Consider the following 24963-nt stretch of genomic DNA (forward strand, 5'->3'; position numbering starts at 1 on the left):
TTTTTTCCGTATTCTTAAGATTTATTAATACCTAATCACAAAATTGTAAATTTGCTAGCATGTCCCGCGGCATGGGTTTTAATTTCCATTCCTTATTTTATTTAATCCTTAAAAATGGGCTATTTACCCTTGGTTCTTTAACCATTTTTAATTTCAAATTTCAACCAAATCGGTGCTGTGGATTAGCTGTAAATGCGTTACAGATAAATAAAACACATTTATAAGGTTACTATGGATTTATTTAAATTTCTTACATGAAAAAATCACCGATTCCCACAAAATTATGCGATACTTTATCGTATTCGATATAAAGACGATTAACATGACATGTTCTATACCCTCGCCTATAAAACAAGGGCTAATAAAATACTATAATAATTACGATATGGCCACCGGTGACAGGTGCACACGTCATGTGGTTGGTCACCCTATTCCGTCATGCTATGTAGGGTTGTCACTCGCTAGTTTCAAAATTTTATGATAGTGTACTAGAACAGTTTGTCGGTACATAAGAATTTTTAAGGTGTGTGGAGTGTAACAATACACATTTTCACTTAAAAATTAATTGCATTAACTCTTAGCTCTAATTTGTAAAGTACAAATAAGTATTTGTTGCGCTATAATATATAATATGCTGCTTCATAAATTAAAAAAATATATATATTTCATGTAGATTTAAATAGGCGACAAGACCAAAGCAATGTAAAATACTTGTGTACGAATAAGATTTAATTACCTACATAATATCATGATTAAACCTACGAAAGGAAAAAGAAAAAAACCTAGCCAAATTATAAAAACCGAAATTGACAACCCTGTGCATTACACTTTCGAGAATCATTGTTCCAAATAAAAATCTGAAACAACCACGTGACTCAATATGAATCAAAGTATAATAACTGCGACTATAAACTTGTAAAGAAGTACAAAAATCGGCAAATTTTCATGCCCAACCCATCTCTTAACGTAAATTAAACCTACGCTTCAAGGAATAGAGTTCAAAATCGACTGGCTAAAAGTACCCTAAGCGTTTTATGACCGTTTTACAAGCAATTTAGTACAAGTGGTATCAAGGGATGGTATTGGTAATTTTCGGCTTCATTTGCGTACCTACATGTGCTTTAAGTGCTTTAGACGCTTCATTGGTTACACCTGGTGGAAGGTACCTTCAGGGCTAAAATAGACCTTAAATTGTAAACAATTAGGTATCTATTGTATTGATTAGCTATTAGGCAACTTTTTTGTCATGTGTGCAAGTTATCTTAAAATTAAAATTAGTTCATAAATAGTAGAGATTTGAATGCATATTAGGCTGTCAGTTTTAGTAGAAAAACTGTTTTTCGTTATAATATTTTGCAAGAGCTTAAGTTACAAAATTAGAAAAAGATTAGTTTAAATGAAATGCTGTGGGAAGGATGGATACATTTGCTTGAGAAAAACTTTTTTTACTTTTCGATAGAAACGAAAACAGGCTTTCGATTTCTTACTACAATAAAAATATACCTACCTAGCTTAACTACTACATCTACACTAATATTATAAAGAGGAAAACTTTGTTTGTTTGTTTGATTATAATGAATAGGCTCATAAACTACTGGACAGATTTTAAAAATTCTTTCACCATTCGAAAGCTACTACATTATTATCCACGAGTAATATAGGCTATATATTATCACGCTAAGACCAACAGGAGCGGAGCCACGCGGGTGAAACCGCGCGGCATAGCTAGTATGTAAAATAAATTATATTTTTAATACACCTAAGCACTACAATGCATCGACATTTAGGTTTATTGGTCACTATACAATAGAAACCGTGGAGTTCATGACCTTACACCATTAATCAATTTATATTATATGTTTTTAGGAAATTACAATAATTGTATTTTCGATTTTATTTGGCTAGTATTTGTATTTACTAAGTTTCATGAGCCAAGTTGTGATTGATTTTATAAAAAAATTAAAAAGATATTTTTTTTGTTGCTAAATTCAGAATCAGCCAAAACCACCTAATATTTCAACCTGGCTACTACCTACTAGTTATAAGTACCTATCTAAGTATATACGCCATAGTTTTTGCTCATTACTGATCGAATTTGATATCATGCGGGTTAAACGAAGAAATGTTTTAAATATGTAAGTACGATTTTTTAATTCTACACTGAAGAGAAACCGGAAGAGATACCTAGGTATATTATTATTCTCTTTTTTTGAGATATGTACTACCTGTGCCTTCTCCGAAGCGTTGACATGTTAAAGACGGTCTACAAATGTGTGGTTACTACTGTTCTGTGACTGCGCCCCCCGGTTTCACCCACGTGGCTCCGCTTCTGTAGGTCTTAACGTGATAATATTTTAGCTATAGCCTTCCTTGATAAATGGGCTATCTTGTACCGAAATAATATTTCAAATCGGACTAGTAGTTCCTGAGATTAGCGCGTTCACACAAACAAACAAGCTCTTCAACTTTATATTATTAGTATAGATATTGTGACTTACTTTCTCATGATATTTCGATACAAAAATTCCACTATAAATCCGAGCCAAGTTCATTATCCTACGAGACAAAACAATTAAGTATGGATAGGGTGTACAATTCGGGACGGGGAAAGGCTGGCACGGGGTGCGTTCCGCTCCAGTACACAACGAGCATAAAACGCGGGAAAAATAGCACTAGCTGTGCCCTGCGGTTTCACCTGCGATAGGAATATACCTATATTTTGCAATATTTTTATTGTTCCGTTTCTAATAATTGTGGTAGTGTAATGTTGTTAGCCTATAACTTTAATCGATAATAATTATACATAGTGTAGGTATATAAAATTGAAAACCACCAGCACTCAGTAGTTCCTGAGATTAGCATATTCAAACAAACAAATTCTTCAGCTTTTTAAAATTAGTGTAACTACATTTGTCGCCAATAAAATGTATTATATTTATTCAGTAGGTAGGTAAGATATTATAAGATAAGCATAAAAGTAATGTTTCTAAAAGAATAAATGCTAATAAAAGATTTTAATAGCGAAACTTCCAATTTACCTAGTCCACGCGATGTTTCTATTTTTATATTAATAAAACGGTTAAGAACATAAATTGTAGTATCATATTATTATGAATATATTTATAAGCCTTTAAAAACATTGATCTTTATAAACTCTACATCGTTTCTAGTGGGTATATATTTCAAGTTGTTAGTAGGCTCTCATTTGAAGTAGGTTGGCTATCGTAAATATTATTGAAGCTCGCTACAAAAACACTTGCAAGCACTTGCTATAATTACGAGCTGAAAGGGTGTCCACCGTGTTTACCCTTGACAAACATATAGATATCGATTTTATTAAAATCTACTATTGTTTCTAATGATACCAGCGATTGCTACTGATTATGTAAAAAAAAAAACGTAATTACGTTAGGTAGGTACAGATATGAGACAAAATTACAATTTTTTTGTTTTGATAACATGGAATAATTTATTAATTTTTTATCGATGTTTCATGAAACTATTTCAAAATAGGTATAACTTCTTGAGACAATATTATAAGAAAGTAAAAATATCGCATAAGTGTGCATTATTTTCATGCTATATTGTAATTGATTATATTACATTGAAAATATGATTACATAGAGAAGTGAAATATTTTATTATCAATGAAATGTTATAACATAATATGTTATTATTGCGATAAAATGCATACAACACTTTCATATCTCTCTTATTATAACTAAGCGGGTTTAATAAAATGCTAAGCGGTTTTTGATGATATTTGGCGATGAGATAACCTCGATGTGACTTGGCTCATTTTAGTTTCGATCACACACGACGTGACGACTGCCACTTTATTCTCTTATAAATAAATGTTTTATGGGTATACATATTAACATTTAAAACAAGAGTTCTACACAGTATCGTTTTTTCCTCTAATTAGCAATTACCTATGCGCAAATAGCGTAATGGTCCAATCGTCAAGTTCATTAGCAAGGAAGTACCCGCAGTCTCCGATAACAGCCGTGACTAATTGTCTGAAGCTATCGCATGCGGGCAGACTCCTTACGGAAAAATATCGATCGCTCTACCACCTGTATGGACACCTGCCGCCCTCGCCTCGCCGCGCGCACACAGTCACCACCGCTCGCCCGAACCACACCGCTGACCGTCGACGTCACGGCGTCCGCTATCGATCCGCCGCACCACCGCACCACCGCACCACTCGCTCTGAATCATCGTGGGATGTAACATGCACATCACGGCGGGCCTCTCCCCGGCCTCCGGAGAAATGCTGGACTTCTCTGGACAGTGCTTCGCGCTCGACCATGCGGTGCCAGAGTCATCTCACACAGTTGAAATCGAATATGTCTACGAGCAACCGCATATGTACGCCCAGAATGAGCGTGATGGACTCGACACCCCGGTGCCGAAGAAACCGCGCCCGAAGAGAGTCCGCGAAGAGCCAGAGACCGACCTGACGAACCTCAACTGGCTCCAGAACATAACTAACATCATGTCCATCCCGCAGTTCCCCATATCGCCCGTGTCTCCAAGCCCGCAGATGAAACCGCAACCGCAAAGCACGAGGCTGGAGAAGTTCAATCAGACGATAGCCAAATGCCAGGCAGATTTCATGGAGAACAGAGACGAGTACATGACGAAAAGCGACAAGAAGCCGCCGTACTCGTACAGCACCTTGATATGCATGGCCATGAGGTACAACAATGACAAGATGACGTTATCCGCTATATATTCCTGGATAAAGGACAATTTCAAGTACTACAGGAACGCCGATCCGACGTGGCAGGTGAGTTTAGTAGCTTATTAATCTGAAACGCAAAAAATCAGGCAGGAGATAATTTCTAAATTGATTTAGATAAGGTTTGTAATTATTCTCTATCCGTAAACGGGTCAAGTGTCGTGTGACTGATGTATTTTTAAACGCAATTACGATATGGCTTTGGTAGTTAGTCATGTGAGAAGCGCAGATGGTGTGTTCGAGTTAACGGTTGGAATATTTGAACTGCGGCACGTTTGTGTGTGAAATGTATGGGAATTCATTGTGCGTAGTTTGCTCTTTACTGTATTACCAGAGTTTAATGGACTAAGAATATATAAGAAAGTATTTAAAATTGCTGCCTCTCTCTTCCTCATACATATTTAATTCATATTTCATAAATTAAATTGAAATTAAGCTAAAATGAACTGAAAATTATTTAAAAAATGTGAGTTTCGCGATCATAAGTGGCCCTCGCTCCGGTTCTTATACAATATACATTCTTCTGTTTTTTCTCTTAGTAAAATGTTGTGTCGATTAGATTATAAATAAATAAATAAATAAATATTATAGGACACAAATTTCCCGATTATTAAGATTTATCCCCTAGATTATTAAGATTTATATTTTTTTACATGGTGGCAAATAAAACGTTTTCTATTTCTATTTCTTATTTCCAGACATATTACGCCGTGAATTGAACTAACGGGTAAATTCGTATTAAAACCATAACAATTAATTAACCATGGCTGGTTACTGCGATCATAATATTTGCCAGTCAGTTCCATTCACGGTGTAATCTGTCTGGATATAAGATGTCATAATACGGGCCCATATTATAAGTATCAAGTTTATAATATCAAAAACATTACAGTTTTGGACTTAAACACTTCGCCTACGCCTTCTCATGACTTAAGGAAATACTTATTATACAGGGTGTCCCACTATTGGTATACTAAGCGCGAAGGGACTTGTAGTTGCGCATACACTGATCACGTAAAAAATGCTTAAACAATTACGTAAAAATTTTTTTGCTAATTTTTTCCTGAAAATCCATGTTTTCTTCTCTAGCTTCGCGCAACCGGCATATACCGCTTCTCTAATGTGAGCATTTTGTCTATGAAAACATAATCTTAAACGATAGCTCACGTGCTAGTGGCAATTTGGGCAGGTTGCTTGTTATGGGTGTACAACATAGAGTTTTAAGAATTCATCTATTTGAAAGAAAATGCGTCTGGAATTTTAAAAGTATTTTTTATGTACTCAGCGTATGCAGAACTATAACCTCCTTTGAGCTTAGTAGGTATACCAACAGTGGGACACCCTGTATACCTACCTCCTAAGCCTACCTCTTTACCAACAGTCAAGTCACGTATACATTCAGTGTTATAAATTACTGACGATGATTCAGTAAGTTATAGAAAAATCAAAAAAGAATCTATGCAAACACAAACGTATTATGTATGAAATGTCATTTAAAAACCCTAAGTACTTAGAATTAATAGTAACCATGTAGGTATTACATTTAGGTTATTTCTTGATGAGTCATCACGTATTATTTTATGCCCTGTAAAATAGTTTTACAGAAGACAAAAGAATTTGTATTATGACGTAATTATTGTTTCTGTATCGCTTTTTGTATTCGGCATCTACGATCGCGATATCCTTAATACGACTAATAATTAATTAAATCAATAATTAATACCGTAATTCATAAATCATCCTATAAAGCTATAAAACAACACAATTTTAACTTAACTAAATTCCTTTACAGAACTCCATCCGACACAATCTATCTCTAAACAAAGTTTTCGTAAAAGTGGCGCGATCGAAGCAAGAGCCAGGAAAGGGTGGTTTTTGGAAGCTCGACCTCGCCCATTTAGAGGGGACAAAACGCATCTCAAACAGACATAAGAAGAAGAAGAATGACCCAAAAGACGCTAAAATAACAGAAGAAAGAACAGCAGTAGCTAACATACCACAAATAGACGGTCAAATGATTGAAAGTATTGCGAGTGATATCAGCCAAGCCGTAACTCTGCACTTACCTGAATTGTCTCTACCTATTGGAATGGATGTCGAGACAAACATTGGGGCAAATGTTATAGTGGAACCGGTAGTACCTCCTCCATTGATTCCTGATGATGATCTGTCATCTTTACTGCTAAATCCCACTGAGTGGGATGACTTACAATTGGATATGTTAGACAACTATTTGGATCCGTGTTTCAAGTAAGTGCGGGGAAGCTTTTTGTGGTAATTGAAAATATAAAGGCTGTAACTCGTTTTATAATGTTCGAATAGAAAATATGTATAATCAATAGATAATGAGAAAATTGATTTTGAATGTTTAATTGCGAATCACATGGCGTCAACAAACTTTGCAGTTGTCTCTATATATAGGGACATACATAACTATTAAAATTTTAACTAAAAATTCACTAAATTCTACAACTGGAACATAGCTATAATAACATAACTTCTGGATATGTTCTGTTTAGCTTATCTATCAGTTGAATTAACAAAATTGTATTCGTAATTTGGACCGTTAACTGGAACTTTTTTGTTTCTCTATATGTTGTTTGTGATACCACTTGTCAGTGCATTTAAATCGAACAAACATAGAGCCAGAGCTAGTGCTAGAGAAAGAGCATTATTTCGTGATCTTTTAGTGTAAATAAAAACTCGTATTCAGTGTTTTTCAGTATAAGAACATTGCTTAGAATATTTTCAAACGCATTTATGAACAACGAAAGAATGCTCTACGCTTGTTTACACTAAAAGAATTTGACATAGTGGGTTAGGATGAGCATTCGCTCATTTGATCTACAATCTACATGCACCGTAAGAAGTACGATAACCTACTTAATCTTTGAGTTCTATTTGAATTTTGAACATTATAAAACAGAATTAAAATGGCCTTTGTGAATTTTTGTATGTAAAATTCTAGTCAGAATACGACAAATTACATAATAATAGTAGAGAATAATTAAATGGTTAGTGGTCTAGTGAAGCATTGTATAGGTAATAGAGATGTTGTAGAATGCTAAAGGAAATGTATACCTAATTATTGAAATAATAATGCTTTGTGAACAGTTTTTCTTATATAAAATTTTAATAGAAATTAGACGTTAATCTTTTCTACTTTCAAGTAATTTTCGTGTTATTATTCAAGTATGACGGAAATATTATGACGGAAATATTATTCAAGTATTATCTATAAAGATTATACCTACTTATTGGAAATCTTATATATAAAAATGAATCGCAAAATGTGTTGGTAAGCGCATAACTCGAGAACGGCTGAACCGATTTCGATAATTCTTTTTTTATTATATTCCTTGAAGTACGAGGATGGTTTTTATGTAGAGAAAACGTAAATATGTACCACGGGTGAAGCCGGGGCGGACCGCTAGTATCTATATCATAAAATCACACTTTATTAAAAACATTTTTTGCTCAAACAAAAGCTCAGTATTAAAATATAGTATTCTTATATTGCGACATGAATATTTACAAATAATTTACATTTAGAATTTCATTATTGTTAAAAAAATATATATCTTCGTTCTGGAAAGTTCGATAAAAAGTTATGTCTTTACCGCTCAGTATTAAATATAGCTTTTATTATACGTCATTTACCGTTAAATAATTAATGTTTAAAAATTTGTACGTCTTTGAAAATCAAAACTTTTTTTTAAATACACAAAACTTAATGTACCTAGTTATTTGTGGATTTTGTAAGTCTGTCAAATCAGATGCAAAAAAGTTCTTGGAAAGAATTAAGTAAGTATTAATCATTGAGAATTTTAAAAAGAAATAGGTTATTGCATGCACAATTAATATTATTAACATAGTTTTAATTTTTAATGCGAAATTATCAGACATTCCGTCCAGTAGGGGAGAGCGGGGATGAAAGTCACATTTTTTTCTTTTTTTATGTAACTTCCAAAATACGTTGTTTAGGAATGATATTTGTATACCAAAGGATAGTGTAATTATTCTGGTACAAAATAAATAAACGTATTTTTGTATAATATTATCAGTTGTAGAAATATTTTGTATTTTCACTCCAAAGAAAAATGTGACTTATAACCCCGGGTCAGGGATGGTTGTCACAATGCCTAGGGTAGGTAGTCACATACTAAATAACAGGCAATTTATAAATAGAAAGTCACTTTTTGGTCTTATAATTTTACGGAATAGTTTTTAATTAAGAACTCAACCTAATGAAACCGTAGACAGTCTTTATTTCAGTCTGAACATTAAGAATCACAATTTTAGCAAATGTAATTTATTTATTTTATTAAATAACATTAATACATAAGAATAACATTAATACATAAGAAAGGCATATTTTGTACAAGAGGCGGCCTTATTGCTAAGCAGCAATCTCTACCAGGCAACCTGATGGAAAGGAAATGACGTATGAAGTTAATGGGATAGTGCAAAAAGAAGAAAAAATTTAGTAGACCAGATGTGCATGTTTCGTGAGCCCAAAATATACAACCCTGGCATTGTACCCAAACCTCTAGATTTGCTTTCTGGGTATGGCGACAAACAGACTAAGCAGAAATCTTCATTCTCTTTCTCTTCTTCACTGTTGTCAGATTTCTTCTTGTTTTTATTAGATTTAGAAACCTTCTTCTCTTATTTATTCTCACTCAATACAAGTTTTGATACTTTCTTTTTCTTAGCATCTTGCTCCTTCTTTTTCTCTTCTAAATAGGTCTTTTCCGGTATATCTGTCAGAATGGCCGATTTACATTTTCTTTTATTACTTTGCTGTGACTTGCGTGGAGGTGCTTTTGGTGGTTTCAAAATAAGCGGGGATACGTTCAGAGTAGATTTTACACCACTAAGACCTGGTATCGCTAGGGGCTCCCGGGTTCTTACTCCACTTAGACCTGGTATCGCCAGGAGCTCATTGGGAACTTGATTCCTCATTGGGACGAGCTCATTGGGACAAAGATTCCCCTAGCATCGGACTTTCTATAAAATTTTCTGGCGTTAGGATAGATGGACTACCAGCAGGTTCGTTAGGGCGATTTTCTGGTGTTGATTGAAAATTAACGGCTGAAACAAACAACCTCAAAACGCAAATAAAGTCAGCTCGCATACAGGGGGCTGGTTGTCACATGTGACAACCAGCCCCCGAAAATTTGTGACAACGAGCCCCATAACACGTTTTAGAAAAATAACATTGAAACTAAATTCCGATCAATGAATATCTAAAAAACAATACTACGATATTATAAAACACATTTCATTATCATCAAATGAACTGAAAGATTATTACTGTAAAACAAGAACGTATACTTACGAGGTTCGACACAGCAGCACAAAAATTTACTTTTGCTATGCGAAAACAATAAACACGTGTGAGGCCCTCACGGCAGATCGGAGCGGTCTGACGCGAAGTGGGGACAGCGTTGTCACTATATCGCTTTTGCCACGCTGTTCAACAGACTTATTCGATAGTTCAGTTTTGTGTTAAGACCGCTGAGACAACCAACCCGTGAGACAACCAAACCCGGTCTCCCCTATATATACATATATTTACTAATTACTATTTAATAACTTATTGCTCATCACAAAGTGATTTTAAACATACTTACAATTATGAGGAATAAACTCCTTTTGAATTGGATTTTTTAAAATTAACGTATGAACTAATAGTTAAGTTGTTAGTTGTTTTCAATATCAAAATATATCATGTACTAATATTATTTGACCAATAAATGATTTTTTTTAATAGATTGAAATCTTTGTATATTGGGAAGTCCATCTGCTTTATGATTATGTATCTACTTTATATTTATTATCATTTGCGGAAGTTAACGAACAATTTTTCTAGCTCAATAAAAGAAAAAATGCTGAATATTTCAATTGTTTGATAGTTTTAAGATAATGGTTGTAAATGAATGTAGGAAATATCCCTATTGTATTAAATGTCTTTTGTAAAAAGATTTATTGACACTCGACTTGGTGTTAATTTTTTACTTGCACAAATTGTAGATTTTAAGTAGGTACTTAGTTTGTAGTTGTAAGATAAAATATAAGCATAGGTACTTGGTCAGGAATATCCGTCCTTCTATTATATTTTTAAGAAATAAAATTTCTTGTCACTTCTAATAATGAAAAATTGACTTTTTGTAATGTTTCGAGGGCCTTCAATAAGTGCCTATAGACTTTATATAATAGGTATTTTTAACGGTTCTAGTGGTCAAATATCTGTGCAGTGTTTATAAATATTATAAGTTTAAATAGATAAGTAGATTTAGATATTGCAGAAATATTTTTAATGTTATTTCTTTTTCAAAGTCGTATTTATAGCTAAAAAAAAAACTAGACTCGCAGTCAAAGTTATCAAACAAACGAAAAAAATAAAATAATATATAATAAAATGAAACTATAAAAGATTCATTCAAATGAACACCTTATTTCTTGTCAGTAATGTTCAAAGTCTATTACATCGCGCGTTATAAAACTCTGCCTTAATCTCTGTAAAAACGGGTAGGCAGAGTTTTAATTCCGACGTTTTTTTATTGTATTGTGTTTCTAGTTTTTCATTGTTAGTAGGTACGTTGACGTTCAAATACTACCTAGTCATCGTGTTATTCAATAAGAAAATAGATGAAATCATTGTAGTTATTTCAGATATGCTGTAGATTTTAGATTGAAAACCAACAATACTACGTAGATATTAGCAGTTCATATCTATAGATATCTATCTTTGGAAAATAAAATGTGAGCTGCTTAAAATATTATATGAAATACAGAATGCTTTTTAAGTATTTCATGTTTTCTTGTATATCACATAAAAAGGATGAATCCTAATTGAATATCAATATGTCGCACCTTCGGTAGAACAAGGGCACAATTACAGTTTTTGCAATTTTACAGGAGAGCCATTTTAAGATATTTGTAGTACTTAATGTGGTCTAGCTATGATAATAATTTTTTATGGTTGTTCTGCTTTGTATGACATAAACTATATACTATATTCTTTTAGGTGTATCGTTTACAAATATTAAAAACTGCTAGTTTTTTTTTTAATAATATTTTTTTCTTAAGTAGGTGTACATTTGTGCCCTTGTTCCACCAACAAGAAAATTAATTTGTAAATATGGCCATATCTAAAGCTTTAAGTTAATAATTTTGGAATGATAATAACGTGTTTTTTTGTATAAATGTTTTATTTTCTTAAACACTTTAGAGAGCCGTAGTACTTTATCACAAAAATAGAGATCAAAACTTACTAATCAGCCATTACACATCTTCAACAATCTGAAACTATTATGTTTCCTAACAAAATTCTTTGGAATCGCTTTAAAAATTGGAATAATATTATATTAAGATAACAGAACAAGAAAGAATCATAATTCAATTCCTTGACATTAAATAATTCCTCCTTTTTCGTGGCATTTTTTATAAGGCTTATGTATTCTGCCGGAGTGCATATTGATATTGGGCCAGCTTTTTTTGCACGTTTTACATTCCAGAATGGACGGCATCGGCTTTATGCTGGGTCCCCTAATTTATGTATGATCGATTTTATAGGCAATGTGTTCACAGCAAAATAATACATTCCAAAAACAAATTTGAAAAAGAAAAATAATTATTTAGGAATAAATATCTTACTAATATTATTATTTATTATGTAAACTCGAAAGTTTTTGAGGATAGATTTGTGGGTGTGAGGGTATGTTTGTTGTATTTTGATTGGTAGTCCTATCGTTTAAATTTCTAAAAAACTAACTTGTTTTTTTGCTCTCTACAGCAATTATCGGAATAAAATGTTACTTTTAAGACCATGGAGTATAACAAATCTTGGACAGACAAGGGCACAAATGTCTGAACGACTTTGTCCTCCCAATTTTTAAATCGTAAACTAGGCATAAGTGTGACAGATATGGCCTTGTCGTTCCAGAAATCAAAAACATTATAGGGCATATTTACATAAACGACGTTAGCGCTCCAAGTGACAGCTAGCTCAGTCCCCGCCGATGGCACAACTAACCAATGAGACTTTGTCTCGCCAAGAGAGAAACAAAATAGCGCCAAAATGACAACGCCACTATTTCAATCTGGCTGTTTTTTGTAGGAATTAAACGAATGTCTTTGTCCCTCCAGTTGAAAGGGCCTTTTTAAAGCATTTCTGCATATTTAAGTCATTTTGGCAATTTATGACAATAGGGAATATGCATAAAATTTTAAATGGCCTAAAATATTTTTTTCTCGAATACTTATTATCGTAATATTATAATGAAAAGGATTTTTTTTTATTTACTTTTTATTTAAACCCCTAAAATAATATTCAAAAAGTGCAAAATAAGTGAGCGAAATTCAAACGGCCAGAACGCGCCACCACTGGTCGAACGAAATGTGACGTCATTTGATACGACATTGTATGAATCATCACTCCATACTTCATAGTAAACACAAGGTAAACACCCACTGGTCGTGTCATGTGACGTCACGCAAAGCGCGCGCACAATGGCGGCGTTTGAACTGCTTACATTTTTTAAAAGTTTTAAATTGCATTTTTAAAAATATCTAGAGTATTTTGAAGCCCATTAATATTTTTTTCTACGTTATAAAATAGTAAACTATTAATTTAAGATAAAAAAGAAAAACATGAATATTCCCCATTATGCCCTTGTTCTACCGAAGGTGCGATGTGTTATTTAAAATTTTCTAGTCTTGAATTGTCTGTGCTTATTTATTTGTTATTGTATAATTTAGTCATTATAATGTATGTTCTATTTATCTACCCAAGTATTGCAATGTAGTAAATATAATAATATAAATGTTGTAGAATTTTTTATTGTATCAAAAAAGTTGAGAAGTACCTAAGGATTTAAAATAAATGTGAGGTACATACTTAGCTGGTTAATTATGACTATTTGAAGATGATTTTTTGAATGAAAGTTTTCCTTATTCTTAACTTTCATAGCTATTAACCATAGACAATTTTGAGTAGTTTAAAACTCAAAAAGGTATTTTCATGTACGAAGCCTGCAGGCAGCAGGAGTTGGTAAATATGTATCTACGTGTTATGAAAACGTAAAATTTGAATAATTTTATCATTCGTATTAATATGATAAATTTGGCGAGTGTAAATTAGTTGCAATATACAATACCATTTATTTTAACCGTCGCTGTAATTTGTTAAAAGTATAAGCCGTTAGAGAGATGTTTTTGAAGACCTGAAAATCCAGTCTTGCCAAGTGGTTAGCAGCTGTTTCATTAAAAGCCTAGGCTCGTGATTAGACGGCGCAGCGTAATAAATATCCAAGGCAATTGATGAAACGGCTGATTTATTCAATTGGCTGCGACATGTATTTACTAATTATTGTCGTGTAGCGTGATTATGATATAATACTTGAATGTGTTATCTATGATTTGTGTTTTTATTATATACTTACCATGCATTTGTAAAGGTTGTAATACTGTGGAGTTAGCTCAAATAAGCGAACTTTGTAGCATAGATGATGAATAAAAGAATATATCGTATTTAATTTTTTTTTATTTCTTAATCCTTTGAATAGTCATCAAATCTTGGAATGTATTGAAATTAAAAAAAAAAGAAATAATTAACATTTTAATTAATACTGGTGTAACTTAAATTCACATTCTATCCTAATATGCATTAGCATATAATTAGGTAAGTTCTACACAATAAAAAGAAAACTGGTAGACTACTTAATGTAATTTATTGCAAAAAATGTGTGCGTGTACTAGTGTACACACGTAAAAAATGAAACTTCTTTATGACCTTATTTTTCAAAAAATAATTTACTATATGCAACTTTACATAAATACGTCGAATCACGCGTGGTAAGGATAAGAAAAAGATGGCGCGTAACGGAAAAAGTCAGGCGTAACGAAAAAATGTTACAATAATTTTTTTTCCAACTCCGATAAAGAAGTTTCACTTCAAAAAAAATAATGTAATTTCTGAAAATACTAATATTACATTTTTTCATGAACAATATTGGACATACATTAGGTACGTAAAATAACAAAGCCTTGCAATTTTATTATTTGTATGTACAAGTCGTAATCTCTTTTTTAATACTTACACAATAATATATTCTACCATAATTGTTTATAAATCTCTTTTTCTGTTAAATAATATAACATAAATCTTATGGACAGATATATACTGATACTACATTTAAATTAGTTTTTGGTTATTTTATAAAAATAGTTTCATTCAAATATTTAACTCTATGCCTCTATGTTCTATGAAAAAACCTCTAAAACGACTTGATGTATGACGGGCACACCTTAAAAACAAATTCGTCCATAAAATAACTTTGACGACTGACTAGAAATTGATTCCTACAATTTGTTTTGTATTTGATATTTGAATCGAAAAATATACTCGCCACCATAGCAATCGCCGCGTTAATATTCCCGCTCGGCAATGTTGGCAACACTGAACCATCTACTACATATAAATTGTCTATGCCTATCACTTTAAATGACGTATCTACTACTGCATTTTTTGTACCTGGCAAACCCATAGAACATGTACCAACAGGATGAAAACTTGATAAAGTTAAATGTCGAACATAACATTCCAAATATGAATTCGAAAAAAATTCATGATGTTGGCAACCCGGGAATGGATTGTCATTTAGATACGCGCCACTAGACACCATAGCCTCTGTAATCACTAATTTATTAATAAATTTCACAGCTTCAATCAAAGTATTCACATCTTCCTTATTGGTAAAATATTTAGGATCTATCAATGGAGGTGTATAAGGGTCTTTATTTTGAATTCTAACTTTACCTCTGCTTTTTGGATGTAAAAGCGTCGCTAATACTGTAATCGCATGTTTATCGAACACTTTAGCGAAATAATTGTTCCATACATCCTCTTTTAGCATGAAACTCTTTCGTAAATGGCTCCCCTTATCTGAGCTAATGCCAACTGGCAACACCATGAATTCAATTTCAGGCTGAGTGCTATTTTTGGTGGATATAAAACCAATAGCTTCACAGCCTGGTGTTGTATATGGGCCTTTACCGAAAATAAAATATTGAAAAATATGCCATGGATTATAAATAGTAAAAGAATTGAGTGACAATGATTCATTAAAGAGCACCAAGTCTAAACCGGTTCCTATATGATCTTGCAAATTTTTTCCTACTGGCAATTCTTTAACTAACGGAATATCTAAAGAATTTAAAAGGGGCCCTGGTCCTATACCAGATAGTTGTAATATTTTAGGACTATTATATGTTCCAGCTGATAAAATCACACCTTTTTTGGCATATACCTTTTTATTGGCTAGTTGAACACCTTTACACTTATTATTATGAATTAATAGCTGTTCAACTATAGTATTAACTCTTACATACTTATTAACTAAAATATCAGAAATAGCCCATCTCTTACCCTTAATTTGCGATAGGATTGGTTCACTAAAACCCACTTTTAAATCACTATTTACCTCATAACCTAACTCTTTCGCTGCTTTTAATATATTTGACGACAATTCACTAGAAAACTGTAGTTTATTAAGTTGTAGGATATTGTTTTCAATGAAATTGAACTGTTCCTTGATATATTGTTCGCTGTATTTTCCGTGAAACCAGTCTACATAATGTGATATGTTTCCTTTTACATGTATCATGTTGTTGAGTTTAGCGGAACCTCCCAGTATTCTTCCTTGTATGTGCTTGCATTTCTGTAAAAATATGATAGTTTCTTTAAATATACTAAAGTTACATAAGGCCGGTATTTGAATTATGAATAGATTGGACTTAGAGTTATTACGTCTGAAGTTGCTCTGCCGTTCACAACTTTCTGTTCATCTGTAAGAACTCTTAGGTTTGAGAAAAATTATGTCACATCAATAAAATATTTAAAAGCAGCATTTTAGTATGGTTTGGGACATTCTTAATGTCAGATACTCAATCCAGATGCTGGCCAATAGTTTCCTATTCCTTTGCAAAAGATTAAATCAAAATTAAGTCTTAACATTTTTAAATTAAAATTTATATGCATAAATATTGTGTTGTCAGTTAGATCGCAACTATTTAAAAAAGTAGAACCCATTGACCACCAAGCGGCCCAATGAGACCATGACACAATAGATTTTCTATTGTGTCTGTGATTCCGGGGGCTGAGGGATTAAACAAAATAAATAGCTCCACACATACTCACATTCCCAACCATAGCTAGACAAGCATTATCCTGTCTAACCGTCTCATATTGCCAATCATACACAGAGCCATGTAGCAGTGGCCCAAAGATGGGTATTTCAAATAAGGGATTACTCTTGCCTCCTGCTTCTAGCACAATGAATGTGTGGTTTGTTTCTGTTGCTAGTCTGTGGGCTATAAGAGAGCCTGCTGTGCCGGAGCCAACTGAAATAATAGTATTTAAGTTACAAAAAAAAATCTGTTATTATATAACTTCTAAGTTGGTAGATATTTGTATAATGATGGACTTGCAAATGTAATATGTTTTCGTTATTTTGGCATTTTAGCATTTTATTGTATCTTTTTAATTTCCAATGCTTACATAATTTATAAATTTTTAGTAGTTAGTATTCGTGAAGAAAAGTTGTCTTCATTTAGTTTAGGCAGAAATTATAGATTTTACCAGACAAAGGCCAAAAAAGGAACAATATGAGAAGGACCAATTAGATTAATTAAACAGTAATCGCAGTTACTTACCTATTATAAAATCATATTCAGATTCTATATCCTGTATAGAATAAAATAAATCGATGTAGTAAATAACATAAATGTATACTGTAAAAATATGTACACATAGACTGAAAAGGAAGAACTGAAATAAATGTATGGGTGACATTATTTTAATTGTTAATTTTGTTTATCTATCTCATATTTCTAATAAAATATCACCACTTTTTTCATCTTGAAATAGGTTATGTTTACATTTTTTTCAATTCGTACAAAAATTTGTCAAATGTCAACTTGACAGATATATTTTTTAAAGATGGTAGCTGAAGTGCTATAGTACAAGCCTTTTTGTTTCTAGTAATGAAAAAAAAAGGTGCTTATCTTATATGAGTGATAGGAGCTTGAATCTCATCCTACTTTTCACACAGTATGTCATCAAATCTATCGTCATCAATATGGAAAGAAATAAAACAGCACATAAAAATTTCATTAAATATATTCCATAAATATTATTTTAAACTTAAAACTAAATAAGCAATATCTGTGGTTCCAGTCTCAATCTATCAATAGTTTCTTGCGGCATACAATACGTAGGGTTAACTCGTTTTATGCGTGTATTGCCCAGTAGAGATAACCCAGCCAAACCAAAGAGTGTGTGGAAGGGGTCAGGAATGTCTCCGGGGCGGTCACTGAAGCCCCCTGTCTCTGCATCTTGGCAGGCTAATATGTATTGCTCTAGATTGTCTTTGTCCACCCAGTGTATTCTGTTGAGCATAGATAGGGATGCCATTACCCACCTAGAAAAAAAAAAGAGTAAGAACTAGATTTAATTTATTGGTTACTATAAATTCGGAATATCTGCTGCACTTTTATCTGTCTGTTTGTAGTAACACTGTCACAGGAACAGCAAGCCTTGAATAAATAAACTAAAATGCCAACCACAGAACAGTAAGAACATAATAGAAGTGCGATGTGGGCGTGGCCCACGTGTCACTAGTAAGGTAAGATCACCTAACTCGCTCTCAGTTGTGCGCAGAAAAATATTCGAGTCGGTTGTCAACTGTCAAACCTTATTTCCATATTTATTCATTATTTAGAGCGTGTTGTTCGGTATTAGAGTGGAAAAATGATAGCAGACGAAATAATATCAGCAATCGAGGCATTTCATACCATCGGTAAGTCTTATTTTAATTTATTTTAAATATATTTTATGTTACAACTTCGCTTGTCGTAATTTGTCAAAAATTTATAAAAATATTAAGTCAAAATGAACCTTAATCCATCAGAAATAAGTACTAATATAGATTGAACAGCAAACAAGACTTTCTGGAATATTATTGAAATAAACAAACAAATGTCGGATTAGTGATGCATGTGGCGCATATCGACAGTATCGATACTTTAGAAAAGACAAACATTTTAAATATTAAATTTTATTCTATTTATCCTTAGCTTTCATTTGTCCTATTTATTTATAGATTTTCGAAAGAGCCTAATTTAAAAGAGAAATGGATAATAAATGCAACGTGACGAGTTAACTGGATGCCGAACAGCAATAAGCAGTCTAACAAAGGCCACCAATACATCAAACCTACGGCAGTTCCAAGATTTAAAATAATGCATATTTTCTGTTTGTTTTGTAAATATAGATTTATACTATTCTATTCCGTTTTTTATTTAAATATAATAATATGAAAAGACGTACTTAGTAGTAATAAACATACTCCAAAATGTGACACATTATCCTATACTCATATAATAGAAAGAAAAAAAAAATGCACAAAAATATATTTATTTGTGAATTATCGATAACAAGGCTGACATCCCTTAGAGCATAGCATCAGGTTAATGTCAAGTTAATGTCATTAATTTAGAGTGACACAAATTTCAACCTTATCTTTATGTGTAGAGGTTCAAAGTTATATGTATTGAAAACCAACGCCATCTGTTGTGGAATAGCTGAATGTTTTCGAATTTGGAATTTCTGAGCAAAGAGAAACAAAACAGCTACTATACCTAGGGATGTTATACTAAAATAAACCGTAACTTCGTTCATTAGGGTACATATTGAAATGCTGAATTTATAACCTAAGTCAGTTTTTACTCAAATTAAGCTGTCCAATCAAAGGCATAGTTTACTTGTAGTGTACTGTATAACTATCGGTTTAAATGTGTGGGTTTGGCGACACTGGTTTTCATACTAATGATGACATTATAGCACTTCTATTATGTTCTGACTGTTCTGTGATGCCAACAAAGTGGTTATTTACTATTATTTTCGAAAAACAACAGTTATAATCCAGTATTTTAATAGCAATCTTACCAAGAATAACACAAGTCGGGTAGTTTTTCAGGTCGTCCATTGAGTCCACCACTCGGCAACTGTCTCTCACAGAGCCACCACGCCAGTTCATCTGCTTTAAGTGCATCCATCCGCTTGCAAATTGATAGCGTTCCCACGCAACAGTAGATTAGACCTGCGGTGAAATAAATTAAATGAAAATGTGGTGAAATATATTTGTAGTATGTTATGACTGAGAACATGAATAACATTTATTGTGTATAGATTAACATCATATTATTATTACCTACAACGCAACTATTAATTAGAAAATAAATCGTGGAAATTACTTATTAAGACAATTATTATATTATGTATGAAAAATGCTAAATTGCAAATTGTAATTGCAAATGCTTGTTAATAATAAAAATATGTACCATTGTATGCAAGATAGATGTACAATATTTTGAAGTTAGCGTTACAGCATTTAAAACACAATGAATTACATTCTGTTTAATTATTATTTACTGATGTAACAAAAATATTTTCTATCAAAAATATTACTAACCAGCATGACTCTCAGACCCAGGTTTGGAACCAAATCCGCCGTCAAAGTTCATACAGCTCAATACAAAATCCACTGTTTTGGACACTTTGATTGCATCCAGTCGATGTAGTAGGGATAGGGTCATGACTGCACAGAACGAAAACCGTGTGTCCACTTCTCCCCATTTATCACCTGCAAAATGTAATTGTATTTATTATTAAGCTATTGCATAGCTTCTATCGCGGGCCTTGAGCGCGGGGACCGAATCCCGAAATTCCGTAACGAAAAAAAAACCTCACGTTCCCCACTCCGACGGGCGGAGGTGTGGCTTGAAGGCATGCTATGCAATAGCTTTACCGCGGCAGTCCCCGAGTGTCACACATCTTTTTAAATTAATTGTTTTTTAAAAGTGATTTTTATGTATAACATTACTGCTAAGATCTGCTTAGTAAGCAAAATACTGTTAAGCATATTTTAATTCTTACAAATTTATGACAATCTAAACAAAACTGGGTGTTGCTAGTAAGTTTTTTATATGTATGGGGAAACAATAAATAATTGAAATGCTTGTTTTTACCTATAAATCAAAGTTCTACTACGATACAGATTATTATAATTAAGATCATACATTAAAACTAAGTAAATTTGGTAAGTAGGTATATTATAAATATTTTCTCACCAAAAAAGCTGCCATCATCCTGTTGCATTGACACCACAAATCGCACCACTCCGTCAATATCAATTGCATCTAGTCTGTCATACATTGCTAGTACCTGTGAAATTTATATTAGTTTGTGTTTTTAATATAGGTACTATTATTTAATATAATATTATCTTATTTACTATTACTATAAATATGTGTTGTTTATTGTTCACAATAAAGACAGTCTTAAATTCAATATTAACTCCAGAATCTATGAAATTTTTTATAGGAAAGTATTTTAAAAGCACAACCTTCAAACTACAACAGCATGTATAATTAAAGTAATTAAGAAATCAAGATTATTTAGTGTAAATAACATAACAAAATCTTAAAAGTAACCATTGTTATTAACACTAAAAGATAATAGGGGTAATAAATGCACTAGATCAACTAATTCAATAGTAACAAGAACATGCTTTGAGCCTTAATACTATAAATAAGTTAATAATTACCTGTACGGCACTTAAAGTGTACAGCATGTGCGGATCATGTCCCGTGCTTGCTGATATACCTCCACTCTCACTGTCTTGACATGATGTTATAAATTCTATTATATCCTCCTTTGGCATTCTGCAATTTTGAAAGTGAATATAATATATAGGCTTTGCTGTATTCACAGTTTAACGGTTATTAAAAGTGAGACAACATTGTTAATTCTGAAAAGAACTGCATTTTAAAAGTAAAGTGAAACAGCTTATGCTTAAAAATGAATTGTTGTGTATAAATTATTTGGAGTTCATAGAATAATAAGTGTTTGAATGTTGTCATTTGTAATTACTAGTTTTGCTTTTATTTTCACACACTGTGGAGGTGTAAAATAAAATAGGAGATCCTGAACAGCCTATTTGAATCCGATACTTTGAAAGGGTAACCTATAAAACAGTGACGAAGAATACTCAATTATCAATTTACGGTTTTTAAGCGAAGTATCCTACCTTGATGATTGATCCATCAATTCCATAGCAGTGAGACTCCAATAAATACCGGACATTCTAAGATATTCCGTCATGCAATATTCGAAGTCATCCTTGTTTAGTCCGTAGCTAGCTAAATAATCGGAATGCTTTTGTAAAAGTAAAGTTTTCGGCATATCCGTAGATAGAACAACATCCTTCGTTTTGAACGACATAGTAATTGTTTATAAGAATTTAATAATTTTACATTAATAAATATTTAATCAAAATTCTTTAAGTACCTATTCATTGGACTTTTGAGTTTTTTTGCCAAATGTCATAACATGTCAACTTCAAACGCCAATGTCAAATATAACTTTTTTTTTATTCAACGAGACTATGATGCCGGGCGTTTAGTTTTTGGTAGACCCACAGAACATATGCTTTTTGTTATATCGTTTGAGTTTAATACTTTGATCCTTTTATTTCTGATTATACATAAACATACTATACTAGAATATACATAAATAGCTGAGACATAAACTATCCTACTTGCAAATGAGATAATAATAATTATTAATATCCTAATTGCAAACTGCACCAAATTGTGCTAAATAAATTGTAATAAATTAGAATTAATTCCATACTTTAAGAAGTCCTTAGCGGACAAAAAAATTGAATTAGGTAGTTAAAATTATTACACCCGCATTTTCTTCTAGTGAAAGTGGAAGAGTAGGCAACCGAATTGATAGTTCACCTGATGGTAAGAGATCACCACGAATAAAACTTTTCCAATGTTAAGGCTTCTGCAAAGCTCGCATACCATTATGATACGCCGATATTCTGTGAAGGTGTTGTTCCTTCTCCGATTTTAGTTGGCGTGATTGCAAAGCGTGCTTGACGTCCACATTTTATGTGTATCTACATGAAAACAAAAAAAAAAAAATGGTACCATAATTCAGGATTTCTGAGGGTTTTAATAATTAATTAATGGTCCTAAATTTAAAAAAGGTACGGCATCTTGCTCATTCATCAGACTGAAGTCTCGAAGAAAGGATGGTGTTCGAAGATAATAATATTATTTGAACATGAAATTAAAATTCCGATACAAAGTATAAAACAATAATTTTAAAGTACAATAAACCTACATATTATAGAACATTAATTGATAATTTAACACGAGCAAGAGTTTTTCTACAATTTAAGAGCTAAATACCTACACTGTACACGTACATTCATAAATATTAACTTTTACAATTTCAAAAGTAATTTTTCTTTCATATCACTGAAAATAAATGACTAGGAAATAAATACTTAATTGTATTACCAATAAATTACATAATCAGTATGAATAGCTGTCATAATATTATAACAGATTATAACTTTTATCTTTACAGCATCTCATTACGCTTCTAACTAAAATAAACCGCGTATATAGTTTTTTTACAACAGATAACTCTTATCAGTGATACAAGGGGCAATAAACAATGGAGTTGACCGGTCGATAACGCTAATTATTGTATAAGCTGTATTCACAGTAAAATTTTGAAGTTATTTTTCTTTTGCCAAACTTTCAAAGTATAAAAAATATACTTATTATTAAAATGCACGATAATATTATTGTAAGATGAAATATTATTTTTTTATTCAGCTCATCAGCTGACAGACTCGATGTAATTCATTAGCATATTTTTTCTGTATTATAATATTTTACTTTATGGTACTTCATAATTTATAAAATATACCTACTTTATTACTTGAAGAAAATGATTTTTAAGACTTTTATTACATAGTTGGTATGAACTGCAGGTTCTGTGTAGATATACAAACAATAAGTTTCAATAATTTTATATTAATCCACATTGGAATTATTTCAAAAAGTTATTGAGAAATTAAATAAAATAACATTGTGTTCCATTTTTAAAATCGCAGCGTTCGAGTTGTATTTGGCGCCAATTTTTGTCATAATTTTTAATGCATTATACCTACTTAATTTTATAGTTAGGTACTTTGTTAGCAGAATTTCAGCAGTTCGAGATGAAAACGAAAACTTTCCGCTCTTACGGAAGATAATCTCTTCGGAAAATGCTTTCAATATACTTATTGAAAAGAAATTTTCGTCGTTTTCTAAGTAAGTAACTCATACATTATGAATTGTCAAAGCAAAGAATGCCAAAATGTGTTAATTTAACTCGAAAATACAACAGAATTCGTCTCAAATATAAATAGCCGAATGTTATTGGTGTAATTTGCGGGGTGGCTTTAATTGTCTGTCAGATTTATAGCCTGGTTAAATGCCCTAAACACGCTGGCTTTAAAGCTTAGTTTTTACTGTAAAATGTAGCTTTATAGATAAGTAATCATGAATTGTGATAATTGTTTGCCTTCTGAAAGTTGTATTTTTATGAAATACCTTAAATCCGTGACGTGAATTAATGTCAATTTTTTTATATGTGTCGGTTTTATATTGTAATCGTATGAAAACACGAAGTTAATAATGTAGGAATTTCAGAAAAAAATAAGAAAGAAATAATAATCAGCTGGCAAGATTCTACTGCACGCATTTGTACCTATTTAAAAAAAAGTTGTTAAAATAACTTGTCGTAAAATATCTTCCAAAAATGTCTTTCGGCTTCCACTAGAAAATAAGACCACGTATGCCTTTCCATATTTTTACTTATTTAGTTCGTAAATATTATGTACCACGGGCGAAGCCGAGGCGGACCGCTAGTGGTAAATAAAAAGATATGTATGAATGTTATACGTTATGTATGTTACGGATATCTTTTTTTTTTCGTTATAGTAAAGAAATCACTGAAAATTCTCGTGTCACAGAGTTGCTACACTCATCATCGATTTTCATGTAATTTAAGGTAAATAAATGATGTTAGATAGATAGGTGTAGATCTGATTATCCGTTGTTCTCTTTTTTCATACCCTTATGTGATATGGGTGTGCTGGTAGAACAACATTTTACAGTTCGATTCAAACTTAATGGCGGTTCGGAAGTTAGCTGCGAATGCACGAGCGTGCATGCCCTTAACGTTCCGGTAATAACTAAAATAACGTTCCGGTAATATCTAAAATAACGTTCCGGTGATATCA

At 32.2% G+C, this 24963-nt stretch overlaps 3 protein-coding genes across 3 annotated transcripts; 1 reads left to right on the plus strand and 2 right to left on the minus strand.

Annotated features, from left to right (window-relative positions):
- Window positions 1-4234: 4234 nt before the first annotated feature.
- Window positions 4235-7197, plus strand: LOC123695615 (forkhead box protein J1-A-like). Its single transcript, XM_045641519.1, has 2 exons — window positions 4235-4792; window positions 6537-7197. Exons 1-2 carry the CDS (start codon window positions 4235-4237, stop codon window positions 6996-6998), a joined length of 1020 nt encoding a protein of 339 aa, XP_045497475.1. The 3' UTR covers window positions 6999-7197.
- A 7727-nt stretch (window positions 7198-14924) lies between these two features.
- Window positions 14925-17638, minus strand: LOC123695795 (glucose dehydrogenase [FAD, quinone]-like). The gene is made up of 3 exons (XM_045641721.1): window positions 17465-17638; window positions 16950-17152; window positions 14925-16470 (listed from the first exon to the last, which is right to left on the minus strand). Exons 1-3 carry the CDS (start codon window positions 17601-17603, stop codon window positions 15028-15030), a joined length of 1785 nt encoding a protein of 594 aa, XP_045497677.1. The 5' UTR covers window positions 17604-17638; the 3' UTR covers window positions 14925-15027.
- Window positions 17639-17914: 276 nt separating this feature from the next.
- On the minus strand, window positions 17915-22205 carry LOC123695452 (geranylgeranyl transferase type-2 subunit beta). The gene is made up of 6 exons (XM_045641312.1): window positions 21901-22205; window positions 21418-21535; window positions 20942-21035; window positions 20284-20454; window positions 19758-19911; window positions 17915-18231 (listed from the first exon to the last, which is right to left on the minus strand). The coding sequence occupies exons 1-6, from the start codon at window positions 22092-22094 to the stop codon at window positions 17961-17963; spliced, it is 1002 nt and encodes a 333-aa protein (XP_045497268.1). The 5' UTR covers window positions 22095-22205; the 3' UTR covers window positions 17915-17960.
- Window positions 22206-24963: the final 2758 nt, after the last annotated feature.

The sequence above is a fragment of the Colias croceus genome, chromosome 11, assembly GCF_905220415.1.
Source record: "Colias croceus chromosome 11, ilColCroc2.1".
Taxonomy (NCBI): Eukaryota; Metazoa; Arthropoda; class Insecta; order Lepidoptera; family Pieridae; genus Colias; species Colias croceus.

Excerpts from the sequence above, each read along its gene's own strand:
- LOC123695795 (XM_045641721.1), bottom strand. The coding sequence starts at position 17,603 with ATGTCACCCATACATTTATTTCAGTTCTTCCTTTTCAGTCTATGTGTA. Across the intron at positions 17,153-17,464 it reads TGAATATGATTTTATAATAG|TTGGCTCCGGCACAGCAGGC; the intron begins GTAAGTAACTGC and ends CTATTATTTCAG. Across the intron at positions 16,471-16,949 it reads GTCTAGCTATGGTTGGGAAT|AAATGCAAGCACATACAAGG; the intron begins GTGAGTATGTGT and ends ATATTTTTACAG.
- LOC123695615 (XM_045641519.1), top strand. The coding sequence starts at position 4,235 with ATGCACATCACGGCGGGCCTCTCCCCGGCCTCCGGAGAAATGCTGGAC. Across the intron at positions 4,793-6,536 it reads ACGCCGATCCGACGTGGCAG|AACTCCATCCGACACAATCT; the intron begins GTGAGTTTAGTA and ends ATTCCTTTACAG.
- LOC123695452 (XM_045641312.1), bottom strand. The coding sequence starts at position 22,094 with ATGTCGTTCAAAACGAAGGATGTTGTTCTATCTACGGATATGCCGAAA. Across the intron at positions 21,536-21,900 it reads TTGATGGATCAATCATCAAG|AATGCCAAAGGAGGATATAA; the intron begins GTAGGATACTTC and ends TCAAAATTGCAG. Across the intron at positions 21,036-21,417 it reads ACACTTTAAGTGCCGTACAG|GTACTAGCAATGTATGACAG; the intron begins GTAATTATTAAC and ends TAAATTTCACAG.